Source organism: Culex quinquefasciatus, chromosome 3 (genome assembly GCF_015732765.1).
Source record: "Culex quinquefasciatus strain JHB chromosome 3, VPISU_Cqui_1.0_pri_paternal, whole genome shotgun sequence".
NCBI lineage: Eukaryota > Metazoa > Arthropoda > Insecta > Diptera > Culicidae > Culex > Culex quinquefasciatus.
This window is the reverse complement of record NC_051863.1, coordinates 114,273,790-114,294,161: the sequence shown is the minus strand read 5'-3', so window position 1 is coordinate 114,294,161 and position 20,372 is coordinate 114,273,790. Positions and strand designations below refer to the sequence as shown.

The following is a 20,372-nucleotide window of genomic DNA, read 5'->3' as shown; positions in this document are numbered from 1 at the left end:
GAAAAAAATATTTTTGAAAAACAGAGAAAATTTCCTTTAATTCTCAGAGTTTTTGGTCATTCGATTTTTTTTTGTATTTTTTAATCCGGCTGAAACTTTTTTGGTGCCTTCGGTATGCCCAAAGAAGCCATTTTGCATCATTAGTTTGTCCATATAATTTTCCATACAAATTTGGCAGGTGTCCATACAAAAATGATGTGTGAAAATTCAAAAATCTGTATTTTTGGAAGGAATTTTTTGAACGATTTGGAGTCTTTGGACTACAGTGAAACCAGAGAGAAGGGAAATGAGAGGGTACACTGGCCTTTTATTTTTGACCCCGTAACGCGGTACACGCGGTACACATCGCAGCAGCCAAAAAAAAATCTGAATTGAGAAGAATATTTTTTGTTCAGTGGCGACTAAGCGTTACGCTTTTGGTGACATTTCTAGTTGTCATTTTTTTCACTGTTTACACATTGAATTTTCTAGTTTCACTGACATTGAACAGAATCAAAGATTCAATACTCTTTGGTGAAACCACTTTTTACGTTTTTCTAATTTGTCGATTTCTGTGGAACAACGCAACATTTTTGCAATCTTTTAAAAGCAATTTGTAGGTTTTGTTTAGATCTACAATACGCTTTTTGAAACTTGCAAAAATATTGTATGGTTTTGGAGAAATCGACGAAATAAAAAGAGGTTTCGCTGTAAACTGAAAAAAATGATACGGTAATAAAAATTTGGTGATTTTTAATTTCACTTTTTGTCACTAAAACTTGATTTGCAAAAAAAAACACTATTTTTTTTTATTTGTTTTAGAGGACATCAAATGCCAACTTTTCAGAAATTTCCAGGTTGTGCAAAAAATCTTTAAGCGAGTTATGAATTTCTGAATCAATACAGATTTTTTCAAAAAATCGAAATATTGGTCGCAAAAAAATTTCAACTTCATTTTTCTATGTAAAAACGAATTTGCAAGCCAAAATTACTCTAGTAAAATTTTGATAAAGTGCACCGTTTGCAAGTTATAGCCATTTTTGGTTAACTTTTTTCAAAATACACTCAAACTCCGATGGTTTGGAACCAACTGTTGTCAAACGAACGGGGTCACTTTTCAGTTTGACACCCTTTTTACATGGAGTTCACATACACTACTAAACGTTTGTTTTGATAGTATGCGTGAGCGCCGTGTAAAAAGTGACAGTTCGTCACTTTTTAGTTTGACTTTGACCAACCACCGGGGGTTGAGTTTAGTCGATGTTATTTATTTTTTTTAATTAGTGCTCATGTTTGTCCACTTTAAAAAAATATTATTGAATAGCTGAAAAAATTCTCTATATTTTGCTTTCTTGAACTTTGTTCATACGACCCTTAATTGCTTAGATATTGCCATGCCATGGTTTAAAAACAGGAAAATTGATGTTTTCTAAGTCTCACCCAAACAACCCACCAAAAAATAAATAAATAAATAAATACTTTTGCGAAATTTTCTGGTCTTTTTCATTTCACAAATTTTATAATTTGGTCTCAAATATGTAACAAGGAAAATTCTCAGATCCTTTCAAATAACTTTTGATTTTAAAATTTTAAAGTTTGGAGGTTATTTTTAATGAAAAGATCAGAAAATTTAACAAACGACTTTATTAAAATTTTTGGCTGGATTTTCGATATTTTCAAAAACGATTTTTTCCGAAAATTATATCTCTAAACAAGTTTTTGCATCATTACGCACTATGGCTAAACAAATTTCGAAAATTAAAAAAATACTTGTTTTGGAAATGCAACATTAAGCATAGAATAATGGGTCTGCACTACAACTGGGTCTGCAACTGCAACATTTAGTGATAAAAAGATAATAAAAAAATCGGATTTAAAAAACCCTTAACCGGAAGCGTTTACAAAGATATCTCATAAAATAACTAAAAAAAGAAAAACTGATGATGCAAAGTTACTTCTTTTGACTAAGGGCATGCATGAACAAAAGTTTCATCCAAATCATAAAATGAAAATTTAAAAATCGCATAAAAATGTGCGAATTTATGGGGAACTACTCTAATGTCCACTAAAGCGTTTATTTTTAACGTCACTGGCAATGGTTCATCCATATGTGTTTCCACACAAATTTGACAGCTGCCCATTCAAAAATAATATAATTTTTATAATTAATAATAAAATTTTAATATATTTTTTGGGCAATGCTTGAAAAAGGACCTATCACTGAATGGGACTGCTTGATATTTGATAGAACTTTCTGTCAGCGATCATTTCCCAAAACCAAATTCATTGCTTGGCGACGGTCGGTGAACGTAAACACAAAGACGAAACGAACGAAAAATTAGCACCACTCAAGCAGCCGCCCAAACGAGAAAACGCTCTCTTTTCATTTCTCTCGTTTTTGTCTCTCTCTCTCTTCCATGTGTTTGCTGCGTGGTGGCAGAAGTCATATATGGATTTTTTTAAAGGTCCAATAAACCAAATGTTCAGTTTTTGCTTTTTGTGTGTTTTTTAACACCCCTGACTCAAGGCTGTTTCAAAAACACCCAACAAGCAAAAACTAGAAATTTGGTTTATTAGGGCATCTCCACCGCAGAGATCTAATTGCGTGGCAAACCTATCGGTTGGATCCCCAGTTTTAGCTTTGCTCCGTAGCTAATACACGTTTTCGCACCGCTGGGAGCTAATTTGGCTACCGAATCAAGCCCACCGCGGGGATCTAATTTATTCATTTTCAAATTCTAGCCGTTTTGTTGATCGAAATCAATAAAAATACATTCTAGCATGATAGAACATGCTTCCAATTACATTATATGTCCTAATTGTTTGCTTACATCAATAAAATATCATTTTCAAATTTTTAAAAGTGTTCATCCGATTTGCTCCCGACATGTTTGCATCCCAACTTTCCCACCGCGGGTAGCAAAGCTAAAGCTAAATTAGCCTTCGAGTTCATTCAACGAAGAAAAAGTTCATCGGGGATCCGTCGAGTAGCCAAGATAGGTGCTCGAGAAGTCCCCGAGCTGCCGGTGGCTAATTTTTTCAGCAATTTTTTGAATTATTTGTATTTGTTTTGGTTGAAGATGCATTTATTTTGAATATCAAATTTGAGAGAATATTCCCTGGGCTTTGTCATAATGAGTATCATAGGTTTGATGCTTGTTTGGCAAAGAGTATGATTTGATCCGATGTGGAATTAAAATCGAAGTGTTCAGTATATTGCTGAAGCTTCCATTTTTACACATGGACACCACTTCATGCTACGAGAACCCACTTTGACGTAGTCTCAGGGCTTAATCGATGGCCGGTAAGCTGTCATCGAGACAAGGAGGTTCTCTGATAGTGGAAATATCACATTTGTACAATGAACCGCTACATATGTGATTTTTCCCTATCTTAATGTGGGTGTCAGGTTAGGATGCGGGTTTAAAAAGTGTTTGTAGAATTTAGGATTTTAACTATAAATATCAACTTTTATACTTTGCCTTTAGTTATTTAGGGACAAAATTAGTAACAGTGAATTTAGTAATTCTATCAGAATCGGTGATTTTCATTCAAGTAGCATAAAATCCATTCTGATTTGTCAAAATTTCCATAGAGTCTCGATCAATCAATAGTGAAATGATATCGGACTAAATTCGTTGATCTGTTGAACTAACGGTTGTCGGATTATGATTGTATCGACCATTGTTGCGAATCGAGGATCTACTGGAATTCTGACGAACAAATGGTCGTCTCTTTTTCAATTCACGACTTGTAAAATATCAACTGTTATTTTTTTTTTGTTTTTTAAAAGAAGCCAGACAGGTTTTAAAAGAAACGTTTTTTTTTTGGTTAATAATTAAAATGTCGGGGATTTGAGATAAGAGTAGCTTTCGGATAGGTTGCTTTTAATCTTGTATTCAATTCAAGTTAGGTAGTTATCCGCAAATGAATATTTGGACTTATATGAATAATTGAATAAGTTGGACTAATGAATAACACACAACTGTGCATTTATTCTAGAGTCAGATCCATACAGCGTCAGTGTTTATTTGGTCGAAGTGTACTAATTCATTGGCAGATCTGGTTCTAGTTGTAATGTACGACAAGACTACTGACGGACGTGACAGGACGAGGGCCCAGTTTAGAGGTTTCGACATCAACGATGTGCGGCTGGATCACCCTCCCAAAAAAAAAAAATAAATAAATAAATCAAATTTGAGAGAATATTAAAGAAATCAGTAATTCAGTTCAAAACGATTTTGTTAAATTGAAAAGTTGTGGAATTTATATATTTTTTAATTTTTTAAATAAAAAATAATCAACCACATATATTAATATAAGCAAATCATTACCGAAAATTCAAACATGAATGTCCAAAATTCAAAAATAACTAAACTGATTTGAACATTTTTGAATTATGTATAAAATTCAAATATATATATCAAGCGAAACAATGTAATTGGTCCAATGTGAGTTTGTAAACAAAGGGTGTATCTTGCTCACGTCAGTGAGGAGTAAGAAAAAATTACGAATACGTTTATTTTTATTATTTATTTTTTTTCATTTCATTTAAAAATATTTTGAATGGTTGTACCGTAAAGGCTGATACGCAGATCCGAAGGAACGCAAAACTCCATATAAAAAAACGCCCAAGAAACGGTCAGGGAAAGGGTCACGAAAAGATTTTTCTTAAGCGGTACGCAGCATAAACGAAAAGTGGCGTTTGACGTTTCTTCGCGCGGTGCTTGTTTGCAATATGTTCTGATGAAAAAATCGCAGAATTTGAATTTTCTTTTTTAATAATCTTGTATTTGATATAATAATATTTAAAATCCCCGCCGAATCTCAAAATGCAGAATTTTGAAATTAAAAGGACAGATATAGTTTTTTTGGTAGAAATGGATTAAAAAAAAGAAGTTGTCTTTATAGCTGTCGGCCACTATTGCTAGTACCAATCAGCAACCTCTGGATTGTGAGTCCATTGCGCTGTCCAATTGATCCACACGGACGGGATCGAAATTAAGTAAAATTTACAAATTTACGAAAACCCGAAATTCTAATATCAAAAACACAATTTTTATCAAAAATAAAAAAAATGAATTCAAAATCAGGAATTTGAAAATTGAAGAATTTGGGAATTTAAGAATTTAAGAATTTAAGAATTTAAGAATTTAAGAATTTAAGAATTTAAGAATTTAAGAATTTAAGAATTTAAGAATTTAAGAATTTAAGAATTTAAGAATTTAAGAATTTAAGAATTTAAGAATTTAAGAATTTAAGAATTTAAGAATTTAAGAATTTAAGAATTTAAATTTAAGAATTTAAGAATTTAAGAATTTAAGAATTTAAGAATTTAAGAATTTAAGAATTTAAGAATTTAAGAATTTAAGAATTTAAGAATTTAAGAATTTAAGAATTTAAGAATTTAAGAATTTAAGAATTTAAGAATTTAAGAATTTAAGAATTTAAGAATTTAAGAATTTAAGAATTTAAGAATTTAAGAATTTAAGAATTTAAGAATTTAAGAATTTAAGAATTTAAGAATTTAAGAATTTAAGAATTTAAGAATTTAAGAATTTAAGAATTTAAGAATTTAAGAATTTAAGAATTTAAGAATTTAAGAATTTAAGAATTTAAGAATTTAAGAATTTAAGAATTTAAGAATTTAAGAATTTAAGAATTTAAGAATTTAAGAATTTAAGAATTTAAGAATTTAACACAGCCCCAATATAACCTAAAAAAAACAAAACTGCATCACCCCAGATTACCAAAAGTCATTTTTCATGCGTGAACTTGCAGCACGGGAGGGAAAATATCTCCAAACTCGAAGAATTGAAATCGAAAAATCAATCATCACTCCTAATGTAAACATTTACTGTCGTAAGCAGGATAAACTCTTTGTTTACAAACTCACATTGACCCAATTACATTGTTTTGCTTGAAAAAACATTCCGTCAGACGATTTGCTCCCGGTAGATCCCGGAGCTAACCTGAGTTTTGTTTAGATTCGGATGAACACGGATGAACTCGAACCTAAATTAGCACTCGCATAAGTACCGCGGTGGGCTTGACGTGGGTGCCAAATTAGCTTTGCAACGCAATTAGGTCCCTGCGGTGGAGATGCCCTAAGATATGATTGCGATCACGGGAGAGATGATCGGAATCCCGGTAGAATGTCAAACGACCGTTCTCTGAGCGAATGTTTTTCTAGAGGGAAGTCAATGACTGTGTGAGTGACTGTGCGTAGCACTCATTCGTTTCTGTGTGAAACGAACGAAAGTACCTAGATGTCAAAATCAGGTTGTCATGGTGAAGACGATTGGAGTGCTTGGTCACCTATCGAGAAATTAAAAGTGAGAGTGTGTGCAACATAAGTTAAAGTTTTTGTGAAGTTGCTGTCAAAAATTACCATGGCACTTTGAAAAGCTTAACTCCATGCTACACGCACTCACTCTCACTTTTAATTTCTCGATAGAGGAGAAAATTGTGACGTCAGAAATGAACAGTTTGATCTAATTTGACAGCTACATTGCCCCCAGTTTTCTGTAGGAGAGAAAAGGAGGCGAATACTTTATGAAAATCATACCTGTTAAAATTCCTAGCCTCAACATTTTGTAGCGAGTTCCTTTTCTCCTCTAAACAATGTCGAAATTTCATAAGCAATGGCTTTGAGCATAAAAACTTATTCCTTAACCAGGATGCCAAAGGTCACAACGCTTGCTTAGAGCGTATCCTTCTGCACAACCCTCTACCTCTCAAAGCCCCTCAAAGCGAAACTTATTTGGGGATATGGCTCCAAAGGGATGGGTTGACGAAGCTCTACGAGCGGTAGAACACAAGAGGAGGAGCGACTTCTTGGGGCTTTTCTTCGCGCACTCTGGCTTGCTTTCGCTACTGCTACTGTCCATTCGATTTGATCTTGACCGGTTTCTTACCAAGTGCGTACTCTACCGTGGAGAATTTCCCTTATCCGCTTAAAAAAGTGGAGCATCAACACTTCCCATCTCAAGTGGTCTTCTTCCGTCCCCAAATCTAACAAAATGGTATTCTCCTTTTTTCCAGCTCGGACGTTGAGGTGAAGCAAACCGAGCTGACCGAGGTCGAGGCCGAGAACCGCACCAATGATGGCAAGAAAAAGAAGGAGAAAAAGCCCAAAAAGGTGGACAGCGATGACCAGGACGCGACCGAGTCCGCCGAGGTCGAGGAAGTGACGACCGCCGTCAAGAAGCTGACCGTGGCCGGCAAGGACAAGAAGGGCAAGAAGGACAAGAAGCCGGAAGCGGATGATGATGGGGAGAATGGGGATGCTGCTGATGAAGCTGATGACGGTGGCAAGAAGTCCAAGGGAAAGAAGAAGGGCAAGGCTGCTGCGGGTCCGGTTGGATTTTCGCTGTTGATGGCCGATGACGATGATGACGATGATGGCGGGCAGGAGAAGGACACGATTCGGGACGATGACGATGGCGATGATGGTGGGGCGAAGAAGGGAAAGGCCAAGGGCGGCAAGAAGCAACAGGTAGGTGTTGAGCGGTTCTCGGTGTGATTGGGTTGATTTCTAATATTGGTGTTTTTATTTTTAGGTCAAGGACGAGGACGATGAACCCGCCCAGAAGGGCGGCAAGAAGGCCAAGAAAGGTAAAAAGAAGAAGGGCGGTGACAGCGATGACGAGGACATCGAGAAGATGCTGGCGGAGCTGGAGTTGGAGTACTCCGGGGTGAAACCGGCCGAGGAACCTGCTGCTGCTGCTGCTGCTCCGGAAGCGGACAAGAAGGAACCGGAGAAAAAGAAGGACAAACAGGACAAGAAGAAGAAGGAGGACACTCCGCCGGAAGCCGCTGACGAACCGGAACCGGAAGAAGGTGGCGTTCACATCAAGACGGCGGCGGAGAAGCGCAAGGAAAAAAAGGAACGCCAGAAGAAGGAGGCGCAAGCGGCGAAGCAGGCCGAAAAGGAATCGGCGGAAGTGACCCCGAAGGAGTCCAAGGAGAGCACGCCGGCACCGGCGGTTCAGGATCAGCCGGAAGAGGCGGCAGCTCCGGCAGCTGCCGGCGAAGGCAAAAAGAAGAAGAAAAAGGGCAAGAAGGATGAGGCCGGAGATGCAGCGGCCGCTCCGGAAGCTGCTGCTGAGGAGAAACCTGCTGCTGCTGCTGCGGAGGCTGCTAAGCCTGCGGGAGATGCCGGCAAGGATGATAAGAAGAAAAAAGGACCCAACAAGGCTGCGATCGCGTTGATGCAGGAACGGCTGAAGGCAATCCGCGAGGAGGAGGAACGGTTGAAACGTGAGGAAGAGGAGAAAGAACGGCTGGCTGAGGAGGCGGAAAAGTATCGGTTAGAGCAGCTGAAGCTGGAGCAAGAGAAGAAGGAAAAGAAGAAGCAAAAGGAGAAGGAAAGGAAGGAACGGCTAAAGGCGGAAGGAAAGCTGCTGACGGCCAAGCAGAAACAGGACCGCATGCGGGCCCAAGCGATGCTGGACGCGTTGAAGGCTCAAGGAGTAGAGATTCCGGAGGTTGGCGTTGAGAAGAAGGTACGACCGGGAACGCGAATCCGTCCGAAGAAGAAGGACGATGGCACGAAGGAAGGTGAATCCAAGGAGGAGAGTCCTTCGCTGGAAGAACAGAAAAAGGCTGAAGCTGAAGCGGCTGCCGCCGAGGCCGCCAAGAAAGCTGAAGAGGTGAAGGAATCTTGGGATGCTTCTGACAGCGAGGAGGAGGAGCCGGAACCGGCGAAACCGGAAGTTAAGGAAGCGCCCGCACCAGTCAAGAAACAGGACAGCAAAAACAATCCGAGTCCGATGACGATGAGGACGACAGCGAAGACGATGACGACGAATCGGACGATGAAAGTGAAGATGAGAGCGATTCCGAGGAGGACAATCGTCCGGAATCGGAGAAGATCCGCCAGCGGGCGATGGAGCGAATCGCCAAGCGAACTCAGGACGCCCAAAAGAAGCTCTCAACGGACAATCTACGAGCCGCTGTCGTGTGTGTCCTCGGTCACGTAGACACGGGCAAGACTAAGATTCTGGACAAACTGCGCCGTACGAACGTCCAGGACGCTGAGGCCGGTGGAATTACGCAGCAAATCGGTGCCACGAACGTCCCCATTGATAACATCAAGGAGCAAACCAAGTTCGTCAAGGGCTACGGCGATACCAACTTCAAGCTGCCGGGACTGCTGATCATCGACACGCCCGGGCACGAGTCGTTCAGCAACTTGCGAAACCGTGGTTCGTCCCTCTGCGATATCGCCATCCTCGTTGTCGACATTATGCACGGTCTCGAACCGCAAACCATCGAATCGATCAACCTGCTCAAAGCCAAGCGAACTCCCTTCGTGGTCGCCCTCAACAAGATCGATCGTCTGTACGACTGGAACACCATGAACCGCAAGGACGTCCGCGACATCCTGAAAGCACAAGCTTCCAACACTCAGCTCGAGTTCACCCAGCGCACCAAGGAGGTCATCGTCCAGTTCGCCGAGCAGGGTCTCAACGCCGCCCTGTACTACGAAAACCCCGACCCCAAAACGTACATCTCGCTCGTCCCCACCAGCGCCATCACCGGCGAAGGTATGGGCAATCTGCTCTTCCTGATCGTCCAGTCCTGCCAGAAACAGCTCGCCAAACGGCTCATGTTCAGCGAAGATCTCCAAGCGACCGTCCTCGAGGTGAAGGCCATCCCCGGCCTGGGAACCACAATCGACGCCATCCTCATCAACGGTAAGCTGCGCGAGGGCGACACCATGATCCTGGCCGGCACGGAAGGCCCCATCACAACCCAGATCAAGGCGCTGCTGATGCCGCAGCCGATGAAGGAGCTGCGCGTCAAGAACGCCTACATCGAGCACAAGGAGGTGGTGGCGGCGCAGGGCGTCAAGATCGCCGCCAAGGAGCTGGAGAAAGCGATCGCCGGGTTGAACCTGCAGATCGCCCAGAAGCCGGACGAGGTGGAGATTTGTCGGTGAGTGCGGATTTACTGGTTCCAAGCGCTCGTAACACTAAACTTGTTTCGAAAACCACCTTTCACAGGGACATTGTGGCGCGTGATTTGAAGTCGGTGCTCAGTAGCATCAAGCTGAGCGAACGCGGCGTGTACGTGCAGGCTTCGACGCTTGGTTCGCTGGAGGCGCTGCTGGAGTTCCTGAGGACGTCCAAGATTCCGGTAAGTACGTGCTGCTTTCCCAGCATTCTGTAATGGCGAAAACTGGATGTGGTAACGTGGATAACCTGTATCGCAGCACAAGGAGGAAACAGATAATTATACAACTCTTAGGAATGGTCTTATTGGTTTCCAACTGCCTACAGCGCTTTTTAAGGCCTTTTGGCTCCGAATTTGCAAAATAGTTTCAGCTGCAAAATGCTTATGTGCCCTTTTCAATTTTTGCTCGAAATTTGACAAAGCGTGGAAAAACTATACGGCACGGCAATCGCGGCAATATTTAGTGCGAAGTTCAAGTTAGTGTTAATTGTGCAAAAACATCATTGATATTCTGAAAAATGTTTAATAGTAGCATTACTGTAATAATGTATTAGGCATTTTGTGGGCCACTCGGTTGCCCTGCAGGATCGATCGTGATTTTTTGCGTCCTTTTTTTTTCTCTTAACCAGTGATAAACTCAGTCCTTACTTTGTCATTGTGGATCGCGAGGCACGCCGCCGGTTGAGTTCGTCAAGGTTATTGTATTACGTAATAACATGTTGATTTCAGTCGTTCAGGAGTAGTGGATCCAAATGCAGGAATAATTCTGGAGTTTTTTTGGTAAGGTTTAATAAACCAATTTTCCAGTTTTTGCTTTTTGGGTGTTTTGGAAACCGCCTTGAGTCAGGGGTATTAACAAACACAAAAAAACTGAAGATTTGATTTATTGGACCTTTTAAAAAAACTCCAGAATTGTGTTTTTTTTAAGCGATTTGTGACCACGCGGTTGCTTTGTATTTTTAATTGTGATATGGGGCGTCCCGTCCATTGTGTAGAGAGTGACAAGCGTTTATTATTTTCTCGGCATCATCACTCGATCGCGAAAAGCTGGTTGGGCGGTTGATTGCCATGTTTCGCAGTGATTTTTAGTTTTCTCGTATTGCTATATCTTCGATGATCGTAAGGTACGCCGGCGAATATGTTTTAGGTCCTGGCATAATTGTCCCTTAAGGTGCAGGGTTGTTACGGACGGCGCGGATCGCGCGGATGGCGCGGATGGCGCGTATCGCGCGGATCTGGCGCGGATTTGCTGGCTAATTTTGCTCAGGCGCGGATTTCGCGCGGATAGCAATTTTGATAAACAAAATAATTGAGAACGATAGAATTTCTTTCAAATTACAAAGGAAAATATTATTAGGAATTAAATAAATTCAATCTTATTCGATGAGTGCGAAAACACCAATTTCTAAGAAGTTGGTAATGAAGAAAATTTTCTTCTAAAAATTATTGACTTTTTTTTCTTAATACGAAACTTTGAAATAATCTTCAAGGAGCGATTTGTTGTATAAATTTAACATAACATTATAATTCATTATTTTTAAAACATCTGCCTAACAATTCAAATAAATACCAATTTTAATTAAATCAAAGTAACAAAATTCGAAAAAATTACAAAATTTAAAAATTTAAAGCTATGAAACTTTTTAGATTTTCTATGTTTTTTCAATATAAAAATTTAATTTTTTAAATTTTTGGTTTATTGAAAAAAATCTGTTGCCACTCTGATTGAGGTAGAATTGATTCTACTCCCAATTATCACAACATAACGAAATCCACTTAGAAATCTGCTAAAATCTCCGTCTAAAAGCGAATTGTAATGTTAAAATAAAAAAAAAGAAATCTGGAGTTCAACAATTTTAAATTTCAGAATTTACATATTCAAATAATAAAAAAAAATAGAATTCATTATTTGAAATTGTCAAAACTTACAGACTCAAAAAACGTAAAAAGTACGAATTATTAAATTGAAAAATTACGAAAATATGACAATTGATATTTTTTTTGTTAATCTTTTATTTTTCAAGAATGTTCTTAAGTTATTAAATTATTAAATTATTAAATTTTTAAATTATTAAATTATTAAATTATTAAATTATTAAATTATTAAATTATTAAATTATTAAATTATTAAATTATTAAATAATTAAATTATTAAATTATTAAATTATTAAATTATTAAATTATTAAATTATTAAATTATTAAATTATTAAATTATTAAATTATTAAATTATTAAATTATTAAATTATTAAATTATTAAATTATTAAATTATTAAATTATTAAATTATTAAATTATTAAATTATTAAATTATTAAATTATTAAATTATTAAATTATTAAATTATTAAATTATTAAATTATTAAATTATTAAATTATTAAATTATTAAATTCTTAACTTCTTAAATTATTAAATAATTAAATTATTGAATTATTAAATTATTAAATTATTAAATTATTAAATTATTAAATTATTAAATTATTAAATTATTAAATTATTAAATTATTAAATTATTAAATTATTAAATTATTAAATTATTAAATTATTAAATTATTAAATTATTAAATTATTAAATTATTAAATTATTAAATTATTAAATTATTAAATTATTAAATTATTAAATTATTAAATTATTAAATTATTAAATTATTAAATTATTAAATTATTAAATTATTAAATTATTGAAGTATTCAATTTTTAAACTATTAAATTATTTTTTTGCCGTTTTCTTAGCTCGGATCATTTTCGGAGTCATATTTTTGTTCAGAGAAATTTAGAGAAGAAAATAATAGAAATTTCGTGTTTCCATTTTCCAGAGTAAAGTTTTGGCGAGAATTATCAATACTAAATCCCTAGATTTTATTATTTGGTGATTTATTTTATGGTTTTAATTTTTTTTAATTTTCTAATTTTTTTTTCTGAATTTGTTTTTAATGCAACGATTTTTAAAGTGTTGCAAAAAATGCTAATATTGTTTCAGAAATGGCAAAAAAGGTTCCATTTGGTACAGGAGGGATATGAATCCACAACTGATCAACGGTACTGATCCAAATGCCTTCTGTATTATTTTTTTTATCGTTTAAAGTTTCATTCATTATGTTACTCTCTTCTATGTTTGTAGCGATTTTTTTATATGGCGCGGATTTCGCGCGGATTGGGTTTTGGGGTCGGCGCGGATCTGGCGCGGATTTTTTCTCGACTTTTCCGTAACAACCCTGAAGGTGGTAGATGGTGTCTTTCACTTTTGGGGCAATTACTGTCAATGATGGTTCTGAATTTAGGGTCCAAAAATAGTAAATTGAAATGAAAAAAAAAATCACTTATGTAAAATGCATCTACAAATAACACAAAGAAAACCTTTTTGCCTTCCTCACTCAAAGAGGAAAGATTATAAAATCACTCGAAAAATGAACTTCTTTATTCGACCTCGTAGACCCACCTTCAGGTATATCTATTTACTCAGAATCAAATTCTGAACAAATGTCTGTGCGTGTAAGTCCGTGCACCGAAAAATATGCACACGACTATCTCCGGACTGGCTGAACCGATTTGAACCGTTTTGGTCTCATTCGGTCCGTCTTGGGGTCCCACATGACCCTAGTTAATATAATGAAGTTTAGACAAGCTCAAAAGTTACGCTAAAAACGATTTTAGCTAAACTTCTGAAGATTGTAAAAAGGGTGGTTTTTGTGAGAAAATCCATCATGCTCTATTGAACGATCAGTTCCTAGCAGGACTCGGTCGCTGGAAACGCCCGGTGACTAAACGACCGACGAAATAGGCGGCGGGCCAGATGCGGGCATAAAAATGTCAAAATCTCTTCCCCCTCACTTCGTCTCACCATCCAGCTGCAGCTTTGTTGACAAACAAACGGAGCACTCGTTCGCATGATGGCGGCATCGAGCCAGAATTAGCCAGAAAAATGAAAGTTTTTTCAAGAAAAATAATATTTTTCCGACCGAATAAAAAAATTGCGAGCATGTTCAAACAATTATTCCTGATGTCGGAGAAGTGATAAAAAAGCTAAATTTTAATCCATAATTTTTCTACAAATTGATTTTTTTCACTCCAACTGGGAACCCCTAGGTCTATCCACGACCGTTTCCAATGACCGTGAGAAGATGCCAGAAAATCGTTGAACTTCTACGCATAATTGTCCCACCAAGTATTTTCTTACACGGAATCATTGGTTTTACTAAGCATTATGTATTGTTTACCTGTTGTATAGCAAGAGAATCGCAAATAAAGGTGATAAACTGCTAACTGGGGTGATTAGGGACACATAGGGCGAATAGGAACCCACGGGACAATTATGCGTAGAAACACAGAAATCAGTCGAAAAATTTCAATCGCGTTTTTTCTCAGTTGCACTTTTTTGAACATGGGACAATTATGCGTAGAACGGCAGTTTAGTGTTTACATACATTTTTTTTTGTAGGCCAGAACTCAGATGTTTTAATAAAAAATAAGTGTTATTTATACACTTTTTTGAGGCTGTGTGGTGTATTCAATTTATGAATGTGAGGAAGGCCTCAAGAAGTTGGATACGTCGCATGACTGGTTGACACTGTTTCCTAACGCGGTTCCGGATGTGGCCACCGGAGATCCGATGGGTCCTATGGTATTTAATATTATTCTAGGATTGTTTTGCTTGACTATTCATGGTAGAAGAAAGCTTATCAGTTCACAATTGGAATAATCTGACACTTTTTCCAAAAATTTTGATCTTCCGGTGGCCTGTACTCCGGCCACCGGTCCGTGCAGTGCGATTTTTTATCGGATTATTGTTTCTGGTGCAAAAACGAAGCTTTTGGTGTACCGTCAGTGGGGGTGACATTGGGTCTGGGGGGTGAGATTGGGTCAAAGTGATTTTTTACGGATTTTACCATTTCTCAGATTCTTCTGAATGAAACTGAATTCTGCTAAAAGGGTTGTATAGGGGACATCTTAAGATGACTTCGCTGAAAAAATCTCGTTCCTAGAACAAATCCTGTTATTTTGGCAGCTGTCTAAAATTGAGATACGTTTTTGGCCAAATATGACCTCTCGAAAAATCATTTTTTCTCATTTTTGTTGGAATTGCTCGAAAACTTTGCTCAAAAAATTTCCACTTCAAACATTGTAGCATGTCAATACGATTCCTTCGAACAAAAAACACTGTTGGATGACTTGCTTTTACCATATCGTTGTATTTGAGCATCATTTTAGTTTCATTTTACAATGTCAGCCCTTGGAGGGGGTGACATTGGGTCAATTTTCAAACTATTGGCATTTAAGGTAGTGTTCATCAAAATCACCCATATTTTGGGAAAATGTTAGTAAACTATCTAAGAACAAATCTACGTTGAAAGATTTTCGATGTTATTGAAATTGTTTTTGTTATTAAAAAATTACGAGAGTTGTATCGTTGTTTGACCCATAGTCACCCCCACTGACGGTATAGCAATCGATGGGTTTCGCGAAATCATGTTGCGGTAATTTTTTGGGTACTTTTTTCCCACTGGATCGTTTTGGTTTTTCTGAAATAGCAAACGATTTTGAACCAAATTGCATCAATAACTCAAACATGATGAACATGCACTTGGGACATTTATGCGAACAGAGCATTGAAACAAGTTGAGGAGAAACTCAAATCTACCCGCAAAATTGTGGCTCATTTAGCCCAATTCCATGGGATCGATGTTTTTGTCGCCAACCTGAATAATTACGGCCGGTTTTTGTCGTGTTTGCTCGCGGCACGCAAATTCCGCCAACGTGGATGACATCGACCGAAAATAAGAAGCGCACAACAAGCAAAACTGGTCGATTGTCTCCTCCCGCGGCAAACAAATCCAAATTCAAGTCGTCCGGAGGAAGTACCACCTTGTAAATATTCACGAAAAATCCCCGCTCGCGCACTCACACCTTGCTTCCCACCTTGAGTTTTTGGATTGGACCACAAAAAATGGCAAGCCAGTTGGCCAAATCTGCGACGACGACGACGAATTTCATTCATAAAACTTCTCCATTCAATTATACAAGCACACACACACACACACACACACACTTACGTGAATCTTGATGTGGCGCGCCGTGTTTGTTTGAAGGTGCCTGTCTGCGAAGGCTCTTCGTTTGGTTTTATTGTTTCATTCAGTTCTTGGACACATTGTGTTGCAAGAGGTCGGTAGGCGAAATTTGTGCTTATCGTTGGACTAGATCGAAAAAGTGTTTGTATTTGGTTTCACTCGAAACAATGGGTGCTGCTTGCGCTGCATTAAAATGTTTGGGCAGTTTATAGGCTCGGTGCAACGTCCAACTTGGATCATCGAAGTTTGGTACGCGCCATATCGTCATTTCCGTTTCGTTCAAGCTTCTATATTTGTAAGGTTTATCCACGCTTTGCGATTTGAGCATTTAATTTTTTATTCACGATCAAAACATTACTTAGGATAGTTAAACTCATTTAATAACTGAAAGTAAGGAAACGAAATTCAGATTACGATACTTAATTTCTGTACATTACAGTCCAGACTCGATTATCCGAAGACTCGATTATCCGAAGGTGTATATGGAACTTCGGATAATCGAATCATGAACAAAAAATGTTGTTTCGTATTTTTTCATCTTCTTACTTTAAACAACAAATTCGAGTTCAGCGACCCCATTTTAGTCAAATTTGAATTGGTGGTGATTACCTGTAAAATTTAAAATTGCATTTTTTCAATATTTCATCATCGCCATTTTGGCCGCCATCTTGGATTTAAAAATTCTAAATCACATTAGATTAGTTTAATGGTCATACTACAGCTCAACAATCAAAATTAAGACTGTGATGTGAAATTTTGTCATGGCCTTTGGATAGTCGAGTCTGGACTGTATTAGGACATTTAGGGACATATAAGACGAACAGAGAACCCCAGGACAATTATGCGTAGAATTTCGTTATTATTTCAAGTTTTTTAATTTTGTATTTTTTTCTATTCGAATGATTATTTTTTCATGCAATCGCTATGTCAAAAGAAGCCATTTTGCATCATTATTTTTTCATACAACGCTCCAAACAATTTTTAATTCTGGTCATTCAAAATTGGCATGTGAATTCGAAAAACTCTATCTAGAGAAAGGATTTGTTTTAACGATTTGGTATCAATTGCAGGTTATGTTTTGAACTTTCAGAAAAAATGTGCACACTGAAATAATAATTCCCGATTTTTTATTTGACTTTTTATCTCTTAAAATTGAGTTCTTAATAAATGTATATTTAAATTTTAGAAATGTTTTGATATGTTTCAGGGGACTAAAAATGTCGATATCTCAGCAACTAATGGTCCGATTTACAATGAAACATTCGTGAAATTTTTCGATCTTTTCGAAAACAATATTGAGCAGTTCTCTACGAAATCGATCTAATTTTTTGAATTTTAATTTTTGTATTTTTTAACCCTGCTGAAACTTTTTTGGTGCCTTCGGTGTGCCCAAAGAAGCAATTTTGCATCATTAGTTTGTCTATATAATTTTCCATACAAATTTGGGAGCTGGCCATACAAAAATGATGTATGAAACTTGAAAAATTTGTATCTTTTGAAGGAATTTTTTGATCGATTTGGTGTCTTGGGCAAAGTTGTAGGTATGGATATGGATTACACTGAAAATAATGATACACGGTAAAAAAATTTGGTGATTTTTAATTTAACTTTTTGTCACTAAAACTTGATTTGCAAAAAAACACAATTTTTATTTTTTTTATTTTTGAAAAAGGCAAATTTTTCAGAAATTTCCAGGTTGTGCAAAAAATCTTTGACCGAGTTATGAATTTTCGAATCAACACTATTTTTTTCAGAAAATCGAAATATTGGTCGCGAAACATTTTCAACTTCATTTTTTTATGTAAAATCAAATTTGCAATCAAAAAGTACTTCAGTGAAATTTTCATAAAGTGCACCGTTTTCAAGTTATAGCCATTTTTAGGTAGCTTTTTTGAAAATAGTCGCAGTTTTCATTTATTTTTAAATTAGTGCACATGTTTGCCCACTTTTGAAAAAAATATTTTTGAAAAGCTGAGAAAATTCTCTATATTTTGCTTTTCTGAACTTTGTTGATACGACCTATATAGTTGCTGAGATATTGCCATGCAAATGTTTTAAAACATGAAAATTGATGTTTGCTAAGTCTCACCCAAACAACCTACCATTTTCTAATGTCGATATCTCAGCAACTAATGGTCCGATTCCGATCTTTTCGAAAACAATTTTCAAAAAATTTAAATCAAGACTGACATTTCAAAAGGGCCAAACATTCAATATTACCAAAAATATTTTTTTCAAAAGTGGGCAAACATGTGCATTAATTTAAAAAAATGGAAAACTGTGACTATTTTTTAAAAAGTTACCTAAAAATGGCTATTTCTGGCTTTTTCACTGATGTACTTTTTGATTGCAAATTTGATTTTACATCGAAAAATAAAGTTGAAAAATTTTTGCGACCAATATTTAGATTTTTTGAAAAAAATAGTGTTGATTCGAAAAATCATAACTCGGTCAAAGATTTTTTGCACAACCTGGAAATTTCTGAAAAATTGGCATTTTTTGTCCCCTAAAACATATAAAAAAAAACATTGAAAATAGTGTTTTTTTTGCAAATCAAGTTTTAGTGACAAAAAGTTAAATTAAAAATCACCAAAAAAAAATTTTACCGTGTATCATTTTTTTCAGTGTAGTCCATATCCATACCTACAACCTTGCTGAAGACACCAAATCGATCCAAAAAAATCATTAAAAAGATACAGATTTTTGAATTTTCACATATAATTTTTGTATGGCCAGCTGCCAAATTTGTATGGAAAATTATATGGACAAACTAATGTTGCAAAATGGCTTCTTTGGGCATACCGAAGGCACCAACAAAGTTTCAGCCGGATTAAAAAATACATTGAAATCGAATGACCGAAATCTCAGAGAATGGAAGAAATGCTCCCATGCAAAAAATAAATAGAAATAATTTTGAAATAGTAAATTCAAGATCGAAATTAACGTTCTAAAGGGGCTAAAACAGTTATACATATTGATTTCTATGACAATTTCGATAATCCAGATCCAAAGATACATTATTGTTTAGATTTTTGATATATAGTTTGTTGTATTATTGATCCATATTGTGTATGGATGAAACTTACTTAAACTAGCCAAAATAGTCAAATTAAGAAATGGCCGCATGAGCTTTAAAAATAAGAACAAGTCATTTTTTTTTATTGAAAGCTACCCGGAAAAGGCTTGGATGAGATTCTACAACCTTCTTGGAATTGTTCCAAAAACGGGAACGCGCTCCCAAAAACAAATTCGAAAGTCCCCTGCACTGTCCATGAATGAAACGCACACCAGCCTTTGCCGCACAATTCATGAATTGGCAAGGAACGCAAAAAGGGTGAATGGCGGCCGCCGGTTGTTTTTTTCCTCTCCTCATTCAAGTTCTTGCGACAAAAAAGCTCACCCGGCGAGTACGCGCCGCGGCCAAGTCGAAGGCACGCCACAACTCTCGCGAAAAACCTTCAAATCACCTTGGCAAAAATGTGCGGCGGCGGCGACGGCCAAGTTTTTTTTTGTTCGTGCCGTCTCTTTCGAACCTGGAACCTGGCGCCACTCCGCTGAGCAAGAGAGAGAGAGAGAGGCAGAGAGGATCAAATATTTGGATATATGGTCGGTCAACCCACGCACTGCCGCCGCCAACGGTATCCAAATTCCGACGCAACTTGGAAAGCTCACAAACGCCTCAATTCGCCGGAATTCGCGTTCGTGATGGATTATTTCACATGCGATTGTCAATGAGGGGAGGAGGAGTACTAATGAGGCAAAGCATTTCACAATATTTTACATTTTTACAAATTGACGGAACTACAAACGTGACAGATAGTTGATTCGATTGAGTAAATTTGTGAAGCAGGAAATCTGGCCAAACAAACACATGAGACGATTTGATATCAAACTCTAATTGATATTAAATTTATAATTAAAATTTCATCAAATTTGAAATAATGGTCAAATCACATAGACCACAATCCAGCGTGATGTTGTATAAGATACCTAATGAGTTGATTATCACAATTCTACATTTTGATGTTGATTATTTTCTCTGCCAATTAATTGTCACAATATTGAAGAATTGTACTCTCAATTCAGGTTTGCCACTCGAGTCGAGAAATCAAGAAAGTCGGGAAAAAGTCGAGAATTCGGCAAAATCCACAAAAAATCAAGAAAAGTCGGGTATTTTTGATTTTTTTTAAATCCGGAAAAAACGAGAATCCCGATCTCTGTTCCAACTCTTGATTAAATTTGAAATTTATTGTACAATTTTGAAATAAATTTCACTAAATTCTTCTTTAGCAAGTATTTTAAAATGTTAAATTAAATTCATCAAGTCATTTCAAACATTGTTTAGAAATGTTTGATTCCATAAAACTTTT

At 36.7% G+C, this 20,372-nt stretch overlaps 1 protein-coding gene across 1 annotated transcript in view; it reads left to right on the top strand.

Annotated features, from left to right (window-relative positions):
- LOC6041011 (eukaryotic translation initiation factor 5B) overlaps nucleotides 1-20,372 on the top strand; it is a 195,771-nt gene that overhangs the window by 1,979 nt on the left and 173,420 nt on the right. Inside the window, 4 exon segments of the mRNA XM_038259671.1 lie at nucleotides 7,024-7,477; nucleotides 7,542-8,682; nucleotides 8,685-9,921; nucleotides 9,990-10,122. Of these exon segments, the coding sequence (XP_038115599.1) occupies nucleotides 7,024-7,477; nucleotides 7,542-8,682; nucleotides 8,685-9,921; nucleotides 9,990-10,122 (2,965 nt within the window).